Raw genomic sequence first — 15,893 nt, forward strand, 5'->3', positions numbered from 1 at the left:
TGAAAAAAAGCCACAACAGAAAGGTCTGAAAGCAGTGATGGAAGAAGGTCAGGAAGGCTTAGTRTTGTATTTTTGTCTTTTTCRTATAAAGGTTTCTGAAAGATCAGGRAGRTTYAATCCAAGTGAAACTCCATGTGCAGTATTCACTATTACTTCTTTGTTTCCACTGAAAATAACCTAAATAAGTGTGCGGTGGCCAATTATTTGATTTTCCGATGAGAAACAATATTTAGAGCTTCAGCAAGTACAAACCAAGTCACTATTATGCAGAAGGGAATAAAAATTTGTTTTKTCTCCAACCTAGGAACAATTGCTTCTCTTGGGTCTCCTTCGGATTTGGTCACATCGGAGGTGACAGCCAGAGGCTTCCGGGTGAGCTGGACCCATGCACCRGGCAAAGTGGAGAAATACAGGGTCGTGTATTATCCCACTCGAGGAGGACAGCCAGAAGAGGTAACAGGAGGGAAAGCTGCTCAGAAATTTTTAATGAAACAGGGGCAACTAACCAGGCAGGAAATCTGTGGTTTTATTTTAAATCCACTTTGAAATTCCCTATGTGAGCTCCAGAAAGGAGATTGGTCCCCCTGGGTGGTGACAGAGGTTGTGTACTGGCCAGGCTACATGTCTGTCATACAATTTAAACTAAATGTGCTATAATAGTAATAATTGTGCTGTATTGTGCTATAATAATAAGCACTGCAGGGGTGGGGTGAAGTGCCCGCATTTTTCCTTACACATATGATTATTTGAAACAATTCCATACACACCCCTGGCACCATTCTGTTTATGAGAACAGGGGAGATAGGAGTTGATGGTAAGCCAGATTTCAATTCAAAGAAAAAGTCATTCATAAAAGGAAGATAATACGGGTGTATACTTTGGGACATCTGCAAGTGGTCATTGAAAATTTGGAGAGAGTTGTTTATTTGAATAGACTTCAACATTTTGGAGATGGGAAAAAAATGCAGTGGAACAAGCTTTTGACTTCAGCTGACAACTTATCAAATTTAATGGAAAGGATTTAACTAAGGTTATATTTTGTATCCTTTTGTTGCAGAAACTTGCTTAGAATGGACATGTATTGATGTAATTTTGAAGTAGTGTGTGTGTATATATGTAGTACTAAAGGAATATTTATCATGATATTATATCACAAAGTGCCACTTACACACTCTCCAGCTGTATCCCACACATTTTGTTTAGCTAAGCTATTCCTTTGTTCTAAATGGCTACTTATATCAGATAAACATTTTGACTGTGTGTATGGTTGCTGGTTTTTTTCAGACATTTCACTGTATATGAATGCAGCCTGAACTGAATTTTAATAGAGTGTAAAAATCGCCTGAAAGAGGGATTGGTTGATTTGATGGTTATATAGTTCATTTGCTTTATGCATATTTAGTTAAATTTTCTTTTAAACAGGTTGTGGTGGATGGAAGTGTGTCAACAGCAGTTCTGAAAAACCTGATGTCTTTGACAGAGTACCAGATAGCTGTGTTTGCAATCTACTCCAACACTGCCAGCGAGGGCCTCCGTGGAACGGAAACCACACGTGAGTATCCTCAGCATCTTTGCTGCAGATTTGAGCATCTGCATTTAATCAACATGTGTAAGCATTAGTCTTTGTGATAAATAAATACAGAAGGGAGTCTTTTTCAATTTACCTTCTTTTATTGCTTTTGTCTTAAAYAAAATTTTGTTTGAATTAATTCTGGGCTAAGCTCCTAAGTCCAAATGCTCTGTGGGTATTWAAACACTGAGAAAATTCTTTATCTCTGGGCTGAACTTTGAAGTTAGTTGTATTGAACTCTAAATTAGAACATTCCTGTGCTTTGGGTATGGAGCCAAGCTTTATAAACTAGGTTTGTAGCTGAAGATGATCTCATGAGTGGAGGATTAGGTGGGACCAGAAATCTGCTGCAATACCAGTGGCAAACATTTCAAAGTAACTTCTGTAAGTTTCTTTCTCAATTATTTTCTGCCTGTAAAATGATGGCTTGGGATACAGTGAAACTTAATAAATTTACAGTTTTATGTATTTATATAMAAAGTGCAGTTATTTTTTTAGTAAATATGACAGATACTAGGAATGGAAGGAAACAGTAATTTTATAGTTCAGACTAAGACACAGGAAGTCCAAATGTGATATATCAACAGCTGATACTGAGGAAAGAATTGCACAGCAGGGCTCAAACCATCTGTAAGGTTTCTGCAGTACTTTGACAACTTCCTGACCCAAGTGATCAAGGARCCAGCAAGAGAAGGTGCTCTGCTGTAGCTCATGCTTAGAGACAAGGATGAACTGATAGCGAAGGACGGTACTGAAGTCTCAGGTAGCCTTGGCTGTAGTGACCAAGTGACCATGGTGGACTTCAGGATTCCAAGAAGAGGGAGGAGCTCAAAAAACAGACCATGACTCTGGATTTCAGGACAGCAGCCTTCAGTGTCTTCAAATATGTGCTGGGAGGAATATGAAGTGATAATATGGCTCGACAGCCAAAGATCACATCCTGCAAGCTCAGGAAAGGTCCCTACTGACAAGCTGGTAATCAGCTGACTGGAGGCTGGCATGGAACTCAGACATAAAAAGGAAGTGTGTGAGAGGCAGATGACCCAGGAGAAGTATAGATCTGCTCTCTAATCTTGCAGGGGTAGGTGTAGGAAAGCCAAGGCCAATTTGGAGCTGAATCTGGCCAGCGATGTGATGAGGAAAACAAATTTATTTCAGCAAAGGCAAGGTCCTGCCCCTGGGGAGCAACAACCCTATGTGTCACTGTACACTGAGGGCAGACAGCTGGAAAGCAGCTCTGCACAGACAGACCTGGGTGTCATGATAAATAAACTGACTGTGAGCCACCAGAGCACCCTTGTCACAGGAAAGGCCAAGAGCCTCCTGGGCTGCATTAGAAAATGATTGCCAGCAGGTTCAGGAGCTGATTCTTGCCCTCTGCTCAGGACTGATGAGGCCACACCTGGTGCCTGATCTTGTGCTGAGTTCCCCCAGCACAAGAGATGTGGACTCACTGCAGTGACYTCAGTGGAAGGCTGTAAATGTGATTGAGGGCTTGGCTCATCTTTTATAAGAGAAGAGTCTGAGCTGGACTGTTCAGCCTGAGAAGAGAAGGCTTAGGTGATCTTGTCAATGTGTCAAAGTCCCTGATGTAAGGAAATGTAGAGGAGGAGTGAGCCTGTTCTCAGAGGTGCTTATTAACAGGACAAGAGCCAACRGGCACAAATTAAAACCCCATTAAATCCAATTTGAACAGAAGTAGGCATGGTGTATTGTAATGGTGGTCAAACACTGGAATAAGTTGACCASAGTAGTTGTGAAATCTGCATCTCTGGAGATATTTCAATCCCAACTGGACAAGGTTGTGAGAAACCTTCTTTAGCTGATCCTGAACTGAACAGGGAAGGGATTTAGACTGATGATCTCAAGAGGTGCCTTTGGTCCTCAGTTCTTTGATTGCATGTCAGTGCTAATCCTCCTAATCTGAAGACAAAATAGAATCACATAAAATTATTTCAGACTTTTGTTTTGGTCTCAGTCTCTCAAAATGTCATCTCCTGCCATGGTATACCCCATGAGACAGTGTTAGGACCTGTTTAATTTATTGAGGCTGAGAGAATGGTCACATAGTGAGCCAGGATTGTTTTTTATCTCACCTGGTATTCCTTTGAAGTCACCCYGTCAAGTTCTGACAGAGCCCAGCCCTGCTGGCTTTCAGAGATCTGATCAGATCACACCCCAAGGYCATGCAGCATCAAGCATTTTATACAGCTGTCTTTGATAGTGTGTTGGAAGTAATAGTCTGACATGTGCCAGTGTTAATACCTACACATGCTAAAAATACCACAATTTTAAAGTTGTTTTTTTAATTATTATTCTAATGGAGAGTTATGGAAAATGGTAGTTTACATTCCTGCCTGTGGGTGAGATACTGACAGATTAAAATAGTCACCAATTGCATTTGTTTATGGAGAACAGTGAAAGTAGTTTATATGTGTGCGAAATCTAAACAGATACATGCATAATGTACAGATAAGTAGAAAGTTTTGTGATTTAATAGTCACTTCTAACTTGGAATAAMTATGAAATTAATTCACATTTTAATTTGCTAAAAATATATTTTCACCTGGTTTATTCCAGATAGTTTTAGTTGGTTTAATTTATCCCTGTGTTACCTGAATGTTAAGATAGACTGGTAACTGTCCAAGATACAAACCAGCATTATCTGCTAGATGTTTACATTTGAGATTCTGAGCTCTTTGGCTGAAAATTCCAGTAGAAAACAMCACATTTTATTTCCAGTCACCTCTTTGTCAATTTTTATATATATTGCCAGAGTAGCTACCAGTTCCTGTTGAGAGTTAAAATGGAAGTTGTAAGTTAGASTGAGAGGATTCTCTTCCTACTTTTTAGATTTCCTATTTTTAGATTTAGATTTTTGATTTTTTTAGAATCAAAACAAGAAGAATGGGTGATGGATACTCTCTCTGTGACCCTGGGACAGTTTGAATGAGACAATGTGGCACYAAGTGCCTTCAGGATATGTCAACATGTAGTTTCCTGCTGTAGGTGGCAGAGATGTGAGTGGAGCTCTGAGCAAGGACACTGATGTCCATTTGAAAATGTTCATGGGTGGTTTCTCCCTATAAATCAGAAGAATGATGAGAATTCATGGGAATACAACTTAATACAAGAACAAGGATAGGATGGAAGTAGATTGTAAAAGGTTAGGAAGGGTAGATGGGGTAACCTGGAAGTGGAAACCTAAAGAGAAGCCAGTTTGGACAGTCCAGGCCTTAAACAGGAGACAGTTTGCAGCCAAAGTATTTTGATGTGTGATGTGTGCTCATCCAGAGTTTTTCCAGGGTGTTGTACCTTGTGGCTGTCACACCCACACTCTGACTTGGGAACTATTCCCAGGAAAAGCCATCCCTTAAAACTTCTGCTGGTTCCTAACAGCAGCTGTGCTTAAATGCTTTGTGAGGCATAAATGTGCCCTGGCATTAGAGTGGGTTTGGGTCAGCATTTCCTTGTTTCTCTGATTCTGACTTCTTTTATGCACTAATTAAATCTTATTTGTAGGATACAGACAGCACTTCCATGCTTGGGGATAGCTACTTTCCTTTGTGTTTCCTGGGGTAAAATGAAGTGTTTGAATAATAGCTGGTTGTTCAARTGAGACAGCTGAGGTGCCTCTCCTGTTCCCCTGTAGTGGCTTTGCCGATGGCATCGGATCTGCAGCTCTACGATGTGTCCCAGAGCAGCATGAGGGTCAGGTGGAGCGGAGTGGCGGGGGCCACAGGCTACATGATCCTGTATGCTCCCCTCACAGAAGGACTGGCAGCAGATGAGAAGGAGGTGATGTATTGTGCCTTATTTGAATAGCAGTTACTAAAAAAATCAGTCTTTTAAAGAACAAACCAGTACATGTCCTTTAACATCCGTGATCAACAAATGCTTGGGGTTTCTTTCCATGACTTCATTAAGTACTCTATGTGTCGCAGGCTATGAATAAAGTGTGAGAGACAGTTGGGTATTTTTATTCCATTGTCATAAAAATGCAACAACTTCAACTCAATTTAAGTGACTATTTTTGAATTTTATATAAGGAGATACTGTGTCATTGTGTCATCATATAGAACTAACATTTGAAGAAAAAATAAAGTAAAACTAAAATATCTCCTATGTGTGCTACTAGAAGAATGTGAAGTTTAGCCTTTGTTTTCATCAGGGCCTTTAAATGTAAGTAAAATTTGTAGGTCTGAATGAAAACCTTCATTGGTTTTCTTTTAGTTCTGTTCAACCTTTATTTTTAAATTTTAAAAAAATATCTTTCATCAAAAGTGATTTTAGGAGACATTCTTTAAAAGGAAAAGAAGGTGGGACAAGGTAAAGTCTAGTCTTCTGTCACTAACAAAGTAAAACCAAATTGCTGCATAGTTCCAATGGAACTTCTGGTCTAGGATTTAAAAGTTTTTTATGTCAAGTTTCTATATGTATAGTTAAGGTTATGTACAACATCTGCATTCAAGCAAGAACACTCTAAAGCATGCAGGGGCATGTGAACTTGTGGAGAGGGCATGAAGCTACAGAAAGCCAGCACAGACTTGTGCTCTCTGCTAAAAAAGTGGCTGTGAGCACATAATTCTGTCAAAAATGGGGCCTCCCTGACAACCAAGCTTTACCCCAAAGAAATAAATACAATCCATGTTAATGTGGCTCTCTGTGAATAGGTAGAGAAGGACGATGATACAAACAGCAACAAATCTGAGCCTCGGTGTGCATAGAAATCAACTCCGCCAATGAGTCCATCTGATCTTCAGATCTATGACTGAAGATGAACCAAAGTGTAGATAGGAATGGGAATAACAAAATTTAGACAGGAAAAGGTCTCAGTAGCTGCTGATTCTGGAGAGGAATATTTTGTYATTGCTGATGTGACTAGTCACTTTTAAAGACTTCTTACCTGTGTGTTGAGTTTTGGCTTTTTGAAAGTTTTGATCTTTTTAATTTGGGATTTGCAAAATCCCAAAATCTTCAGCAAAGCACTGCACTGACAAAACAGTGTCAGACAAATGCTCAGCAGAACATTTGATCATATATTRATTTCAAGTGTTTATTCCTTATTATGAGCTAATTCAGAAATAATGTCTTTTTTTATTCATGGTGTTTTTAGATAAAAATTGGGGAGACTTCAACAGATCTTGAACTGGATGGACTGTTGCCAAATACAGAATATACAGTCACAGTTTATGCCATGTTTGGAGAAGAAGCGAGTGATCCCCTCACAGGACAAGAAACTACATGTAGGTAGCATGAATTGATGTTCACTGCAGTGTTAAAAAACTTCAGAATGGTCTTTGTGCATACTAGAGCAGGCAACTGATTATCTGATTTGAACAACTGGGCAAGTTCTTTACAGTACTTAAGATTCTCACTGTGAATACTTAATTTACAGAGGCTGAGGATTTGTACACACAGTGTGTTTTTGCAACAGGACTGTGAACCTGTCTCTCTTTTGGTAGTGGTACTGCGGATGCCCCTGTTATCTTGGAGAAATTATTGACAGTTTTCTGAACTTGCTGGAAGTGAATGAAGGTCACCACAAAGAACTAAATTGMTGCTGCTCTGTTTAGCCTCCTCTAGCTAGAAAACCAGGTGTGTGTGTGTGTSAGCCTGCTCAGATGGAGAAAGTCATACCTCTGGCTCAGCAGTAGGACAGACAGAAAAGAATCAAAGAGAAGATTTCTGTCCAGCCCCTGCAGTCCAACATCTGGTAAAGGAAGGGCTGGAAAGTGCCTGTGCACTCATGATAGATGGTGTGTTTTTAATAAGCAGCAAGAACTTTGCCAGYGAAATTCTGTCCTCAGCAAGCTGTACACAGACTCTGTGTCAGCTCTCTAAATAGCCTCAGCATTTGGAAGAAAAAGGAATTGAAAATAAGCCATTGTGCTTCTGGGACATTTCTGGGACTGCATTCAGTGCCATCTTTAYTGCTCCCAGCAGGGGAGTGAGTGCATCCTCTTGTTTTGTGCTCCTGGCATGAGTAACCCGGGCAGGGTGAAAGTGAGTTACATTTAATAACTGAGAGAAATTCAGGCATGAGAATGCTAGGAGAGAGAAAGCCCAGAGCAATTCCTTGTAAGGTCAGCAAGAGTGGAAGGAGCTCTAGGAAAGGTGTTTGCTGGGTCTTCTCTAGAGGACAGTTGTAGACAGACGAGTTCCAATAGTGAGCTAGTGCAACCTGGCCATGTTTGTCGRCTGGAAGTGAGTGTGGAAGATTCCCAACAAAGAGAATGAAATCTTTGGCTCTTTATCCCTCCCTCCCTCCCTGCCTCCCTTTCTTTGTCTCTTTATGCCTCACTCCTCATCTTGCACAGTCCCCCGTGCCCATATTCACTACCCTGGCCTTTGGTCAGTATCTGGCCAGTATCAGATTTTCATTCCTTCTAAACAGTAGTTTATGTAGTTTATGACTGTGCCAGCTTCAATTCACTTCATTCCAKATGAATTCACTCCTGGAGAGTGCACAGCTTTGGCTAACACATTGAATGGAAGATCACATGCAAATTCCAGACACATTGGAACAAGATGAGGTTTCATGACCACTGTCTGATCACAGAAACTTGTAACATATGTTAGTCAGCCCATCATCACTACTGCTTGCTACTGGACCAGAATAAAAAAGAAACCCTARCTTTCATTTATTTTTCGGATGACACAATGCAGCTACCTCTGGTCTTTAAGACTGTAATATGAAAGAAGATTGATTCTGTCATATACAACTATTCAGATAAGCCCTTTGCTAGCAGGCTTTAATGATTTAGGCATTGGGGCAATCTGGGAGGAAGAAAGCTCCCGGTGATCATGCCTATTTCCTATTGTCAGTGTCCAACAGTAATGTCTGACCTGCTCAGAATCTGCTTTAAGTTTCTTTTTTCTTTTTCTTTTTTTTTCTTTTAGTGTGATTATTTCTGGCTTACAATTAATGAATAGGCTACCTAATACTTTCTTTCTGGAGYATATATCTGCCTGAAGAGTGATCTGACTAGTTTGCTGTAGTATTAGGAGGAGGTATCTGATAACCTGTGTTCAGTAAATAATATTCTGTGCATTTTWTGATCTTGGTTACTGTAGCAAAACCTTCCCTGTGCCAAACAGAGATGATCAGCAAGCTCATTCTAGGGTGTAGTTTCATTTTGGGGCCGGGATTCATCCAAGGCTCGCTGTAAATATCACATAAGTCTGGCACCAGGACTGCCTGTCTCGGTGAGAGCGATGCTGTCAGGAGGTTGGTTCCAGAAGGAAAGAGCTGAGACTGATGCATTTGTATGACCTGGATGGTGGAATGAAGTGCATTCCACAACTGACAGAAAGTAGAAAGGAAAGCCAGCACGTGATCCTCCCTTCACTAGACTCAGAGGAAAATGTTGAATGCCAGAATGTGTGGCAAACCCATCTACTACAGCTCCAACGTGTTCTCGTCRTCTCTCTTCTCAGAGCCAAGTTGACTTCACTGTTCCCAAGCTGGTTGCAGATTCTGGATCGATAAATGGCCTGGCTAAAGTTCTCACATAATATATGAGGCCTTTAAAATATTTGCTTTTTCCCATGTGAGGGAAGCAGCTTCTGAAGTGCTGATATTTATCTGTCCACGTGGACTGGTGAGGAGTGTGTGTGTGACAGCAGGATGGATAGGGAAAGGTTTTATAATTCAGAGGAAAGTAGCAGATGTTGGACTAATATAGAATCTACTGCTGAGAGTAACAGACAGCACAAATTGCTTTCTGTGGTGTGACAGAAAAGTGGATGCAACCTGAGACTGTCTCTTGTATGACCTCATTTTCCTTCAGCTCATGACAGTCAAGAATATATAGAATATATAAAAATATGGCTTTAACTGGGGCTGTTGTTGGGAAACAGCTTAGGATTCCTAACAGAAAKGTTGGGCAGAGGTTAAAAAATGGCATCTTTGGAGGGCTTCTAAGCTAGTTATGCTTTTTGGATAAATTTACCCTTATGTCAGGGTCTTTTAGGATTCAGAAAGATTTTTGCCAAAATTCTACTGTCATGAAGTATTTTTACTGGGATGCACATGAAAACCAAGTGTATGTAGGATAAAGATCTAGCTGGTTTAAATTAATTCACACATACAAACAGAAATTTATTGCAAATATTGTGTAGGCTAGATCTTGCTTTGATATCTGCAATGAGCAATATCATAATTAATTCCTTTTTCAGTATCAGTTGAGATGCATTTAGTAAATCTGTAAGTTCTGTTTCAGTAAAGAGCTAAGCCCTTTTACCTGACATTAAGTAATTTTGTAGCTCCATTGATGCAGATCTTCRAATAAAAATATTGGTGATACAAAGTTTTGAATGGAAAAGATACTATTTATTTTTAAAACATGAAAATTTTCRCAGCTAAAACCTGGGATCACTTGCATGGTTTTCTCTCTTTTCTTTTCAAGTGCCTCTAAGTCCACCAGCAAACTTGAAATTTTCTGATGTTGGACACAATAGCGCTAAGCTGACATGGGATCCTGCTTCCAAAAATGTAAACGGCTATCGCATCATGTACGTTAAAACAGATGGAACAGAAACCAATGAGGTAAATTATTAGCAGCATGTTTCCCCTTACTTAAGCTCAAACCTCTCCAAATTTCTGTAACTACTACGGTATTGTTTATAAACTAAAGCTACTTTGCAAGCTGTAGCAAAAGATTTGCGAGAGRATTCTGAAACTTGGTGTAAATAAGAGTTTGCTCATTATTGGATGCACATGTGTGTACGGGACAGCTCTGAACARTCATTGCTGGGGCACGTAAACTGAAGGAAACAGCTCCAGGCAACAGTGGTTTGCTAGGAGCCAGATCTTGACTCAGTGTACAGTACAGAAATATTTATTCTTGATGCAGTTCAGATAATGAGAGTTTTGATGTATCCCATTCATGGACTCAGGCTCATTCAGAAAGACTATCCGAAGGCTTTGCCACATTTTCTCAACATTTATGGCTTTAATTATGTATTGAAAAGTCTCTTCCTAGAAAAAGGATTTGGCTTGAACAGAATGCTAAGCCCATACCAAGATGTTCTAACTYAGACTCTTGTATTTAATAATATGCAATATTTAGTTATACCTCGTTACTAAGGGTGCTTTATAACACCTTTTAGCAGGTGATAGAATAAAAAATGGATGGAATGATTCATACAGAAATACTAATACAGATTTTTTTTTAAATAGAAATTTTTAAAAAATAGTTGCAGTAAGTGGGTTTGATTATTAAAACAGTACAGATCCCACAGGAAATAAGTTGTCATGGATAACTCAGCCCTCAAAAAAAACCAAGTCTTTAATGGTAGTTATCTGTAATTATGTTTCTTCTGGGAATATCTGGCCTTTCATCTGTATAAAGTGGAATATTTGAATTGAACCTGAAGAAACTGTTCCCAGCTTTAGAAGGGAGCATACCTGTGTAATGTTTTGTTTCTTTGSTTTCTACTAGGTCCCTTAAAATTTAAGTTACAAATCATTTGACCTCTTTGTGTTGATTATCCTTAATATAGATAACATGCCTGATCACAGTGCCATTTGAGCATCTCAGGCTCGTGGTAGTATACTTTGTAATGTGAGTGAATGTTCAGTTCACTTTTCCTTTATGTCTGTCACAGAACAGGTGTTGTGTTTTTGTTTGCTCTGCTCTGGTCACGTTTTCCCTGCGGTGCTGAGCTAACGTGACACTGAATGGTTGRACTGATAAACTGTTTATACAGCTTTGAGTTTTATGTGCCTGGCAAAGTCCYTTAACTGCAGCCTGGAGAGAGACCAGACGAAACTCTCCTCTGTCTCTTGACAAATGTTAAACATAAGCGTTTATGCAGTGATTCTCCCTGATAAGGGGTTGGATTTAAGAGCCCAAAAAGCTCCTTCCCCTTCTGGGCTCCTGAACGTGCAGTGCTGATGTTAGCTGGACAGTTGGGCTTACTAAAGCTGAATTCTCCTTTTCCATGGTTTGCCATAAGTTCAAAATTCTCCTCTGTTGYAGTTTGTCTATTTTAACTGATTTTGTCGGCTTTTATGGACCTGAGTTTATATTTGTTCATAGTTTCACTGAATTTCTCTACGAATTGCATGACTTTCTGTATCATTACCCAGAAGAATTTCAGACCCTGATAATTTCTATTCTATGGTCAATATCTGCTGCAAATGGTGCTTTCTCTAGGTGGAAGTTGGTCGTGTCTCAACCCATGCTCTGAAAAGCCTGGCACCCCTCACAGAGTACACTGTTGCTATTTTCTCCCAGTATGATGAAGGACAGTCTGAACCCCTTACTGGCAGCTTTACCACAAGTAAGTTCTGCTGAACTTCTGAAGGCTTTCCAGGAAGAAATTCTATACTCTCTCGAGTTACTGGAAAGTAAGATTTTTTACAGCAAATGTCTCTGGCTGTGAATTCAGATAYATGGAATGCTTTCTGTTCTTTTCATTGATGTTTTTGGCCTCTTTGCTCCCTTRCTGTGGGGCCAATTACCTCCTTACTCACATGAGTAATCTCTTCACATCACGAAAACTTCTCCACGGCTCTCTGAAGCATTATCCAGTGTGATGGCATTTGTGTCTTCAGATGAAGTGAGATGAGTTTTGACTCAGACATTTARCCAGTGAACTATCCAGGCACTGGGGGCTAGAATTGTATATACATACAGAGGAACAACATCAAAAGGAGAATACATAAGACRTTCAAAATTCCTGTAAAACTTTTTTAAAAAATCCTACAGAGTTATAGTGCACAGAGCTCTGAACAGAGAAGATGGACTTAGGGTTGCATGCAGCTCCTTCAGTGGAAAGAGGTCAAGGAGGCCTGTCCAGTTAGAAAAATGAGTCAATTCCCATCCTGGAACTACAGAAATACTTCCATAAGTACAAATAAGTGGGCAAAGAATTCTGAAGTGCCTTGGTTGTCTATTTCCATGTTATACACTTTTAACAATTTCTAGTAAAATGGTGTGTGTCTAATGTTGCCATCTATGGAAAGCTCAGGGGATAATTTACTCTCAATTTTTTTTTGTGTAATATTTTCCAGAAAGAGTTCCAGCTCCCCAGCATTTGGAAATTGATGAAGCATCAACAGACAGTCTCAGGGTCAGCTGGAAGCCCACCTCATCAGATATTGCTTTTTACAGATTGGCRTGGATTCCTTTGGATGGGGGAGAATCTGAGGAGGTAAATTGCCTTGACATTCTGAGGGGGTGAAAAGGAATAGATAATTACATTCTGAGGGCACTTATGCTGCAACTTCTGCAAATTAAATATGGTCAATTGACTTACAGAAAAATCTGCCCCACTGCAAAGCTCTCTAATMAAAAATTAAACCAATATTACAGTTTTGTTTTGAAGAGGAAGTGAGGAAAGAAGAAGTATTTTATGTTAATCAATCTAATCTGTAATGTGCCAACAGCTGTAGAACTGGCAYTGTTGTTTGGTGCCACTTCACTTTTAGAGGTTCATGTTCTTCACTTTGATGGGAAGATGATGATGATGATGGTAGCTGAACCAGAGCAGTGATATTCTCATATAAAACTCCAAATTTGGCTAATGAGCTGGCCACAATGAAATTACCTCTGAAGCCTTAGTTATGTAACATACAAAAGTTTACACATAGTAAATTTATTAGATTGTTCATTTAATCCTCTTTATGGTTCTTTCTCTTCCCCCCCCCCCATGCTGTTTTGCATCAAACATTTGCACATCTTGTCCACAGTACCCTTTCCATCAGTCTGAAATTTTAAATTCTTTTTCATCCCTTTAGCTTTTCCTTTCTAATTTTCTTTTTCCAAGTAGAAAAAGACAGACATTTTTTCTCCTTTTCCCAACTTTTCATAGTCTCATTTCCTCTTTCTATTTATTTCTTTATTAACTCATTATTTTGGCTTCTTTTGTATTTCTCAGTCTTTGGTGATTTTGAAACATCTTGCTCTCTTGGCATCAGCACTGTGTAGAGAGGCCACATCTGCAAGCTGTTTATCTGGTTACAGAACTCAGGGGGAAAGATGACATTTCCCACCTGGCCCTAGGTTCCATGCATAGTTTTGTCATTCATTTGGGCAGAAAGCAGTCATTTTAGCTTAGGTTATGTGCCATTTTTTCTGTAAATTTAGCTTAGCCTGATTCTTTTCCTCCCTTTCACCTAGTGAGAGGTAGTCATGCAAGAAAGAGAGAAATTATAGGAGTGAGCAGGGAAGAGAAGGAGTTGGCAGATGAGCGAGTGGACACAGGCCATTGACACTTTCTTCTGCAGTAGATGAACTGACTTGTTTCTATTTAAGTTCCAGTGAGTAGCTGCCAGTGAAAGCTTTTGTGTGACTTTTAAAGTGAGATTTGAGGTATCTGTACTCTTTCAGTGTGAGAATAAATCATCAAGAAATATTTAAACTGTTAAGGTTCTACTTGTTCACTGTGTTCTCTAAGAACTGCTGGAGGCTCTAATATTTTAGAATGTTGAAATATTAAAAATGCCCAAGCTGCTTTCTTGTTCTCYTTGCATGACCTCTCTAATGGGGTCAGGCCCGGGATAGCACAATCCCTCCAGGCTGTTGCCTCTTTAAGCTTCTTTCCCAGCTAAGGGATCAGTCATGCAGACAAAGGACATGCACTCCCTCTGTCTTTCTCCCAAGACCCAACTTGCCAATTAGCTGAGTGGGGTCAGGGATGGTGGTTAATTACACACCTCTCATGTCCCTTCACCCAGTTGGCTACTGGCACTAAAATGCCAGAATAAATGTAAGAGTGACCTTTTATCCCTAGGTTACAGTAGAGAATGCACACTGCTGGTGCTCGTGTGTGGTTGCTGTTATTTGTCCTTYCCTCTTGGAAGTTCAGCACTTTGTTTTGTTTTTTGTAGGCTACAGTAGAAGGGAGGGGAGGGCGATGGAAGTGATGCTTCAGAAAGTGTGCCAAAGTTACTTGTGAGACAGTAATTATGCACAGATATTTTATAATGATTAGACACACAGCTACAGGCAGTGAGGATTTGAAAAGGAAGGCATTTCATGTATCTATGTAGTATACAGCTAAATTCACTCAAAGCTTGTTCCTGAAATTTTCCCAAGAAAATCTGTGCCAGAAAGTGTGCAGCATGGGATGCCTGATTCATAACTTSATAATTATATAAGGCATGGCCTCAATTCATTTCTTTCTGCTTTTGTTTTCTGTATCTGAGTTCAGAAAGTCTGTGATTGTGTTACGGGTCCCTTTTTCCCAGGACCAACTCAGGAAATCTCCTGTGGTAGTTAAAAGAATGAAGTGTGATTCCCTGTTGCTGCTAACCTCTTCTGTGGCAGATTCTACACAGGACATATCTGTTGTTTGGTTTCTATTATAATCTAATTTTGATGTTGTGCATCCAGTGAACACCTCTAAAAACCAGTCAGTGTTAACCTAGAGGAGGGTTGTTTTATTGTAGTGTCTGCCTGTGTAACCTGGAAAGTATTCCCAAAACTGGTCAGCTTATTTCACCTGAATTACTGCTCAGGCTCYTCTACCTTCTGTTTTATTATCCCTTTCTTCCCAGCTCCTCCCCATCTGGTTATCCCTTCCAATAAAATGAATGAAACACCCAAAAATCTGAAATGAAACCTGCTTACAGTTCACATTACATGTGTGACTCTTCTGCTGCTCTCACAGGTAGAAATAAGGAAAWTTACTATTTAAAACTTCACACCATATAGCAAACTAATCACCAGCACATCTCCTGATCCTCAAGACTGAAGTTCTTTGAAGTGTTCTTTCAAATTGCATTCGGGAGTGTGGAACCATAACTGGGATTATGGYTGTATAGAAACAGCCTTCTGTAAGGCAGGGGAGATACTGAATACATTTGTCATAGCAGTGTTTGAATGGTAGAAATATGAATGAAAGTTAATCTGTTTTGTTATGTCTTCTTTATTGATAAATGTTTTGAATTGTAGTGATTTTTTTTTAAAAAAAACAAAAAACCATATGGTCAGCTTTAACAATTAATTAGTTGTGGGTGAAAGCATGATACCATATATTTAAAATGTTCTGAAGTGTTTTTTCCAGATGTACTCCGTGGAATTAATAAATTTTGGGGCAGATCTGAATGCAGATTTCATTTATTTTAAAGGAGAATCGATTTTCCTTCTTTCATTTCAGTCAATTGATATAAATTAATCAGATGCAGAACTGATACTGTTTAATCTTGCTGTGCAATTTAGGTTGTCATAAATGGAGATGCAGACAGTCATGTTATAGAGGGTYTGTTGCCTGACACTGAATATGAAGTTTCTCTGCTGGCAGTTTTTGATGATGAAAGTGAAAGCGAAGTTGTTGCTGTTCTTGGAGCGACATGTAAGAGAAACTTGAC

At 39.5% G+C, this 15,893-nt stretch overlaps 1 protein-coding gene across 4 annotated transcripts in view; it reads left to right on the forward strand.

Moving 5' to 3' along the window:
* The window catches only part of COL14A1 (collagen type XIV alpha 1 chain), a 111,152-nt gene that overhangs the window by 37,448 nt on the left and 57,811 nt on the right, over nucleotides 1-15,893 (forward strand). For all 4 annotated transcript variants that reach the window (XM_057368034.1, XM_057368025.1, XM_057368041.1 and 1 more), the window contains exons 10-17: nucleotides 305-453; nucleotides 1,423-1,552; nucleotides 5,223-5,368; nucleotides 6,687-6,816; nucleotides 9,982-10,121; nucleotides 11,734-11,860; nucleotides 12,594-12,733; nucleotides 15,745-15,877. In XM_057368034.1, the coding sequence (XP_057224017.1) occupies nucleotides 305-453; nucleotides 1,423-1,552; nucleotides 5,223-5,368; nucleotides 6,687-6,816; nucleotides 9,982-10,121; nucleotides 11,734-11,860; nucleotides 12,594-12,733; nucleotides 15,745-15,877 (1,095 nt within the window). The remainder of the gene's footprint in view (nucleotides 1-304; nucleotides 454-1,422; nucleotides 1,553-5,222; nucleotides 5,369-6,686; nucleotides 6,817-9,981; nucleotides 10,122-11,733; nucleotides 11,861-12,593; nucleotides 12,734-15,744; nucleotides 15,878-15,893) is intronic.

The sequence above is a fragment of the Malurus melanocephalus genome, unplaced genomic scaffold (genome assembly GCF_030028575.1).
Source record: "Malurus melanocephalus ecotype Western Australia unplaced genomic scaffold, MMel_1.1 scaffold_3, whole genome shotgun sequence".
NCBI lineage: Eukaryota > Metazoa > Chordata > Aves > Passeriformes > Maluridae > Malurus > Malurus melanocephalus.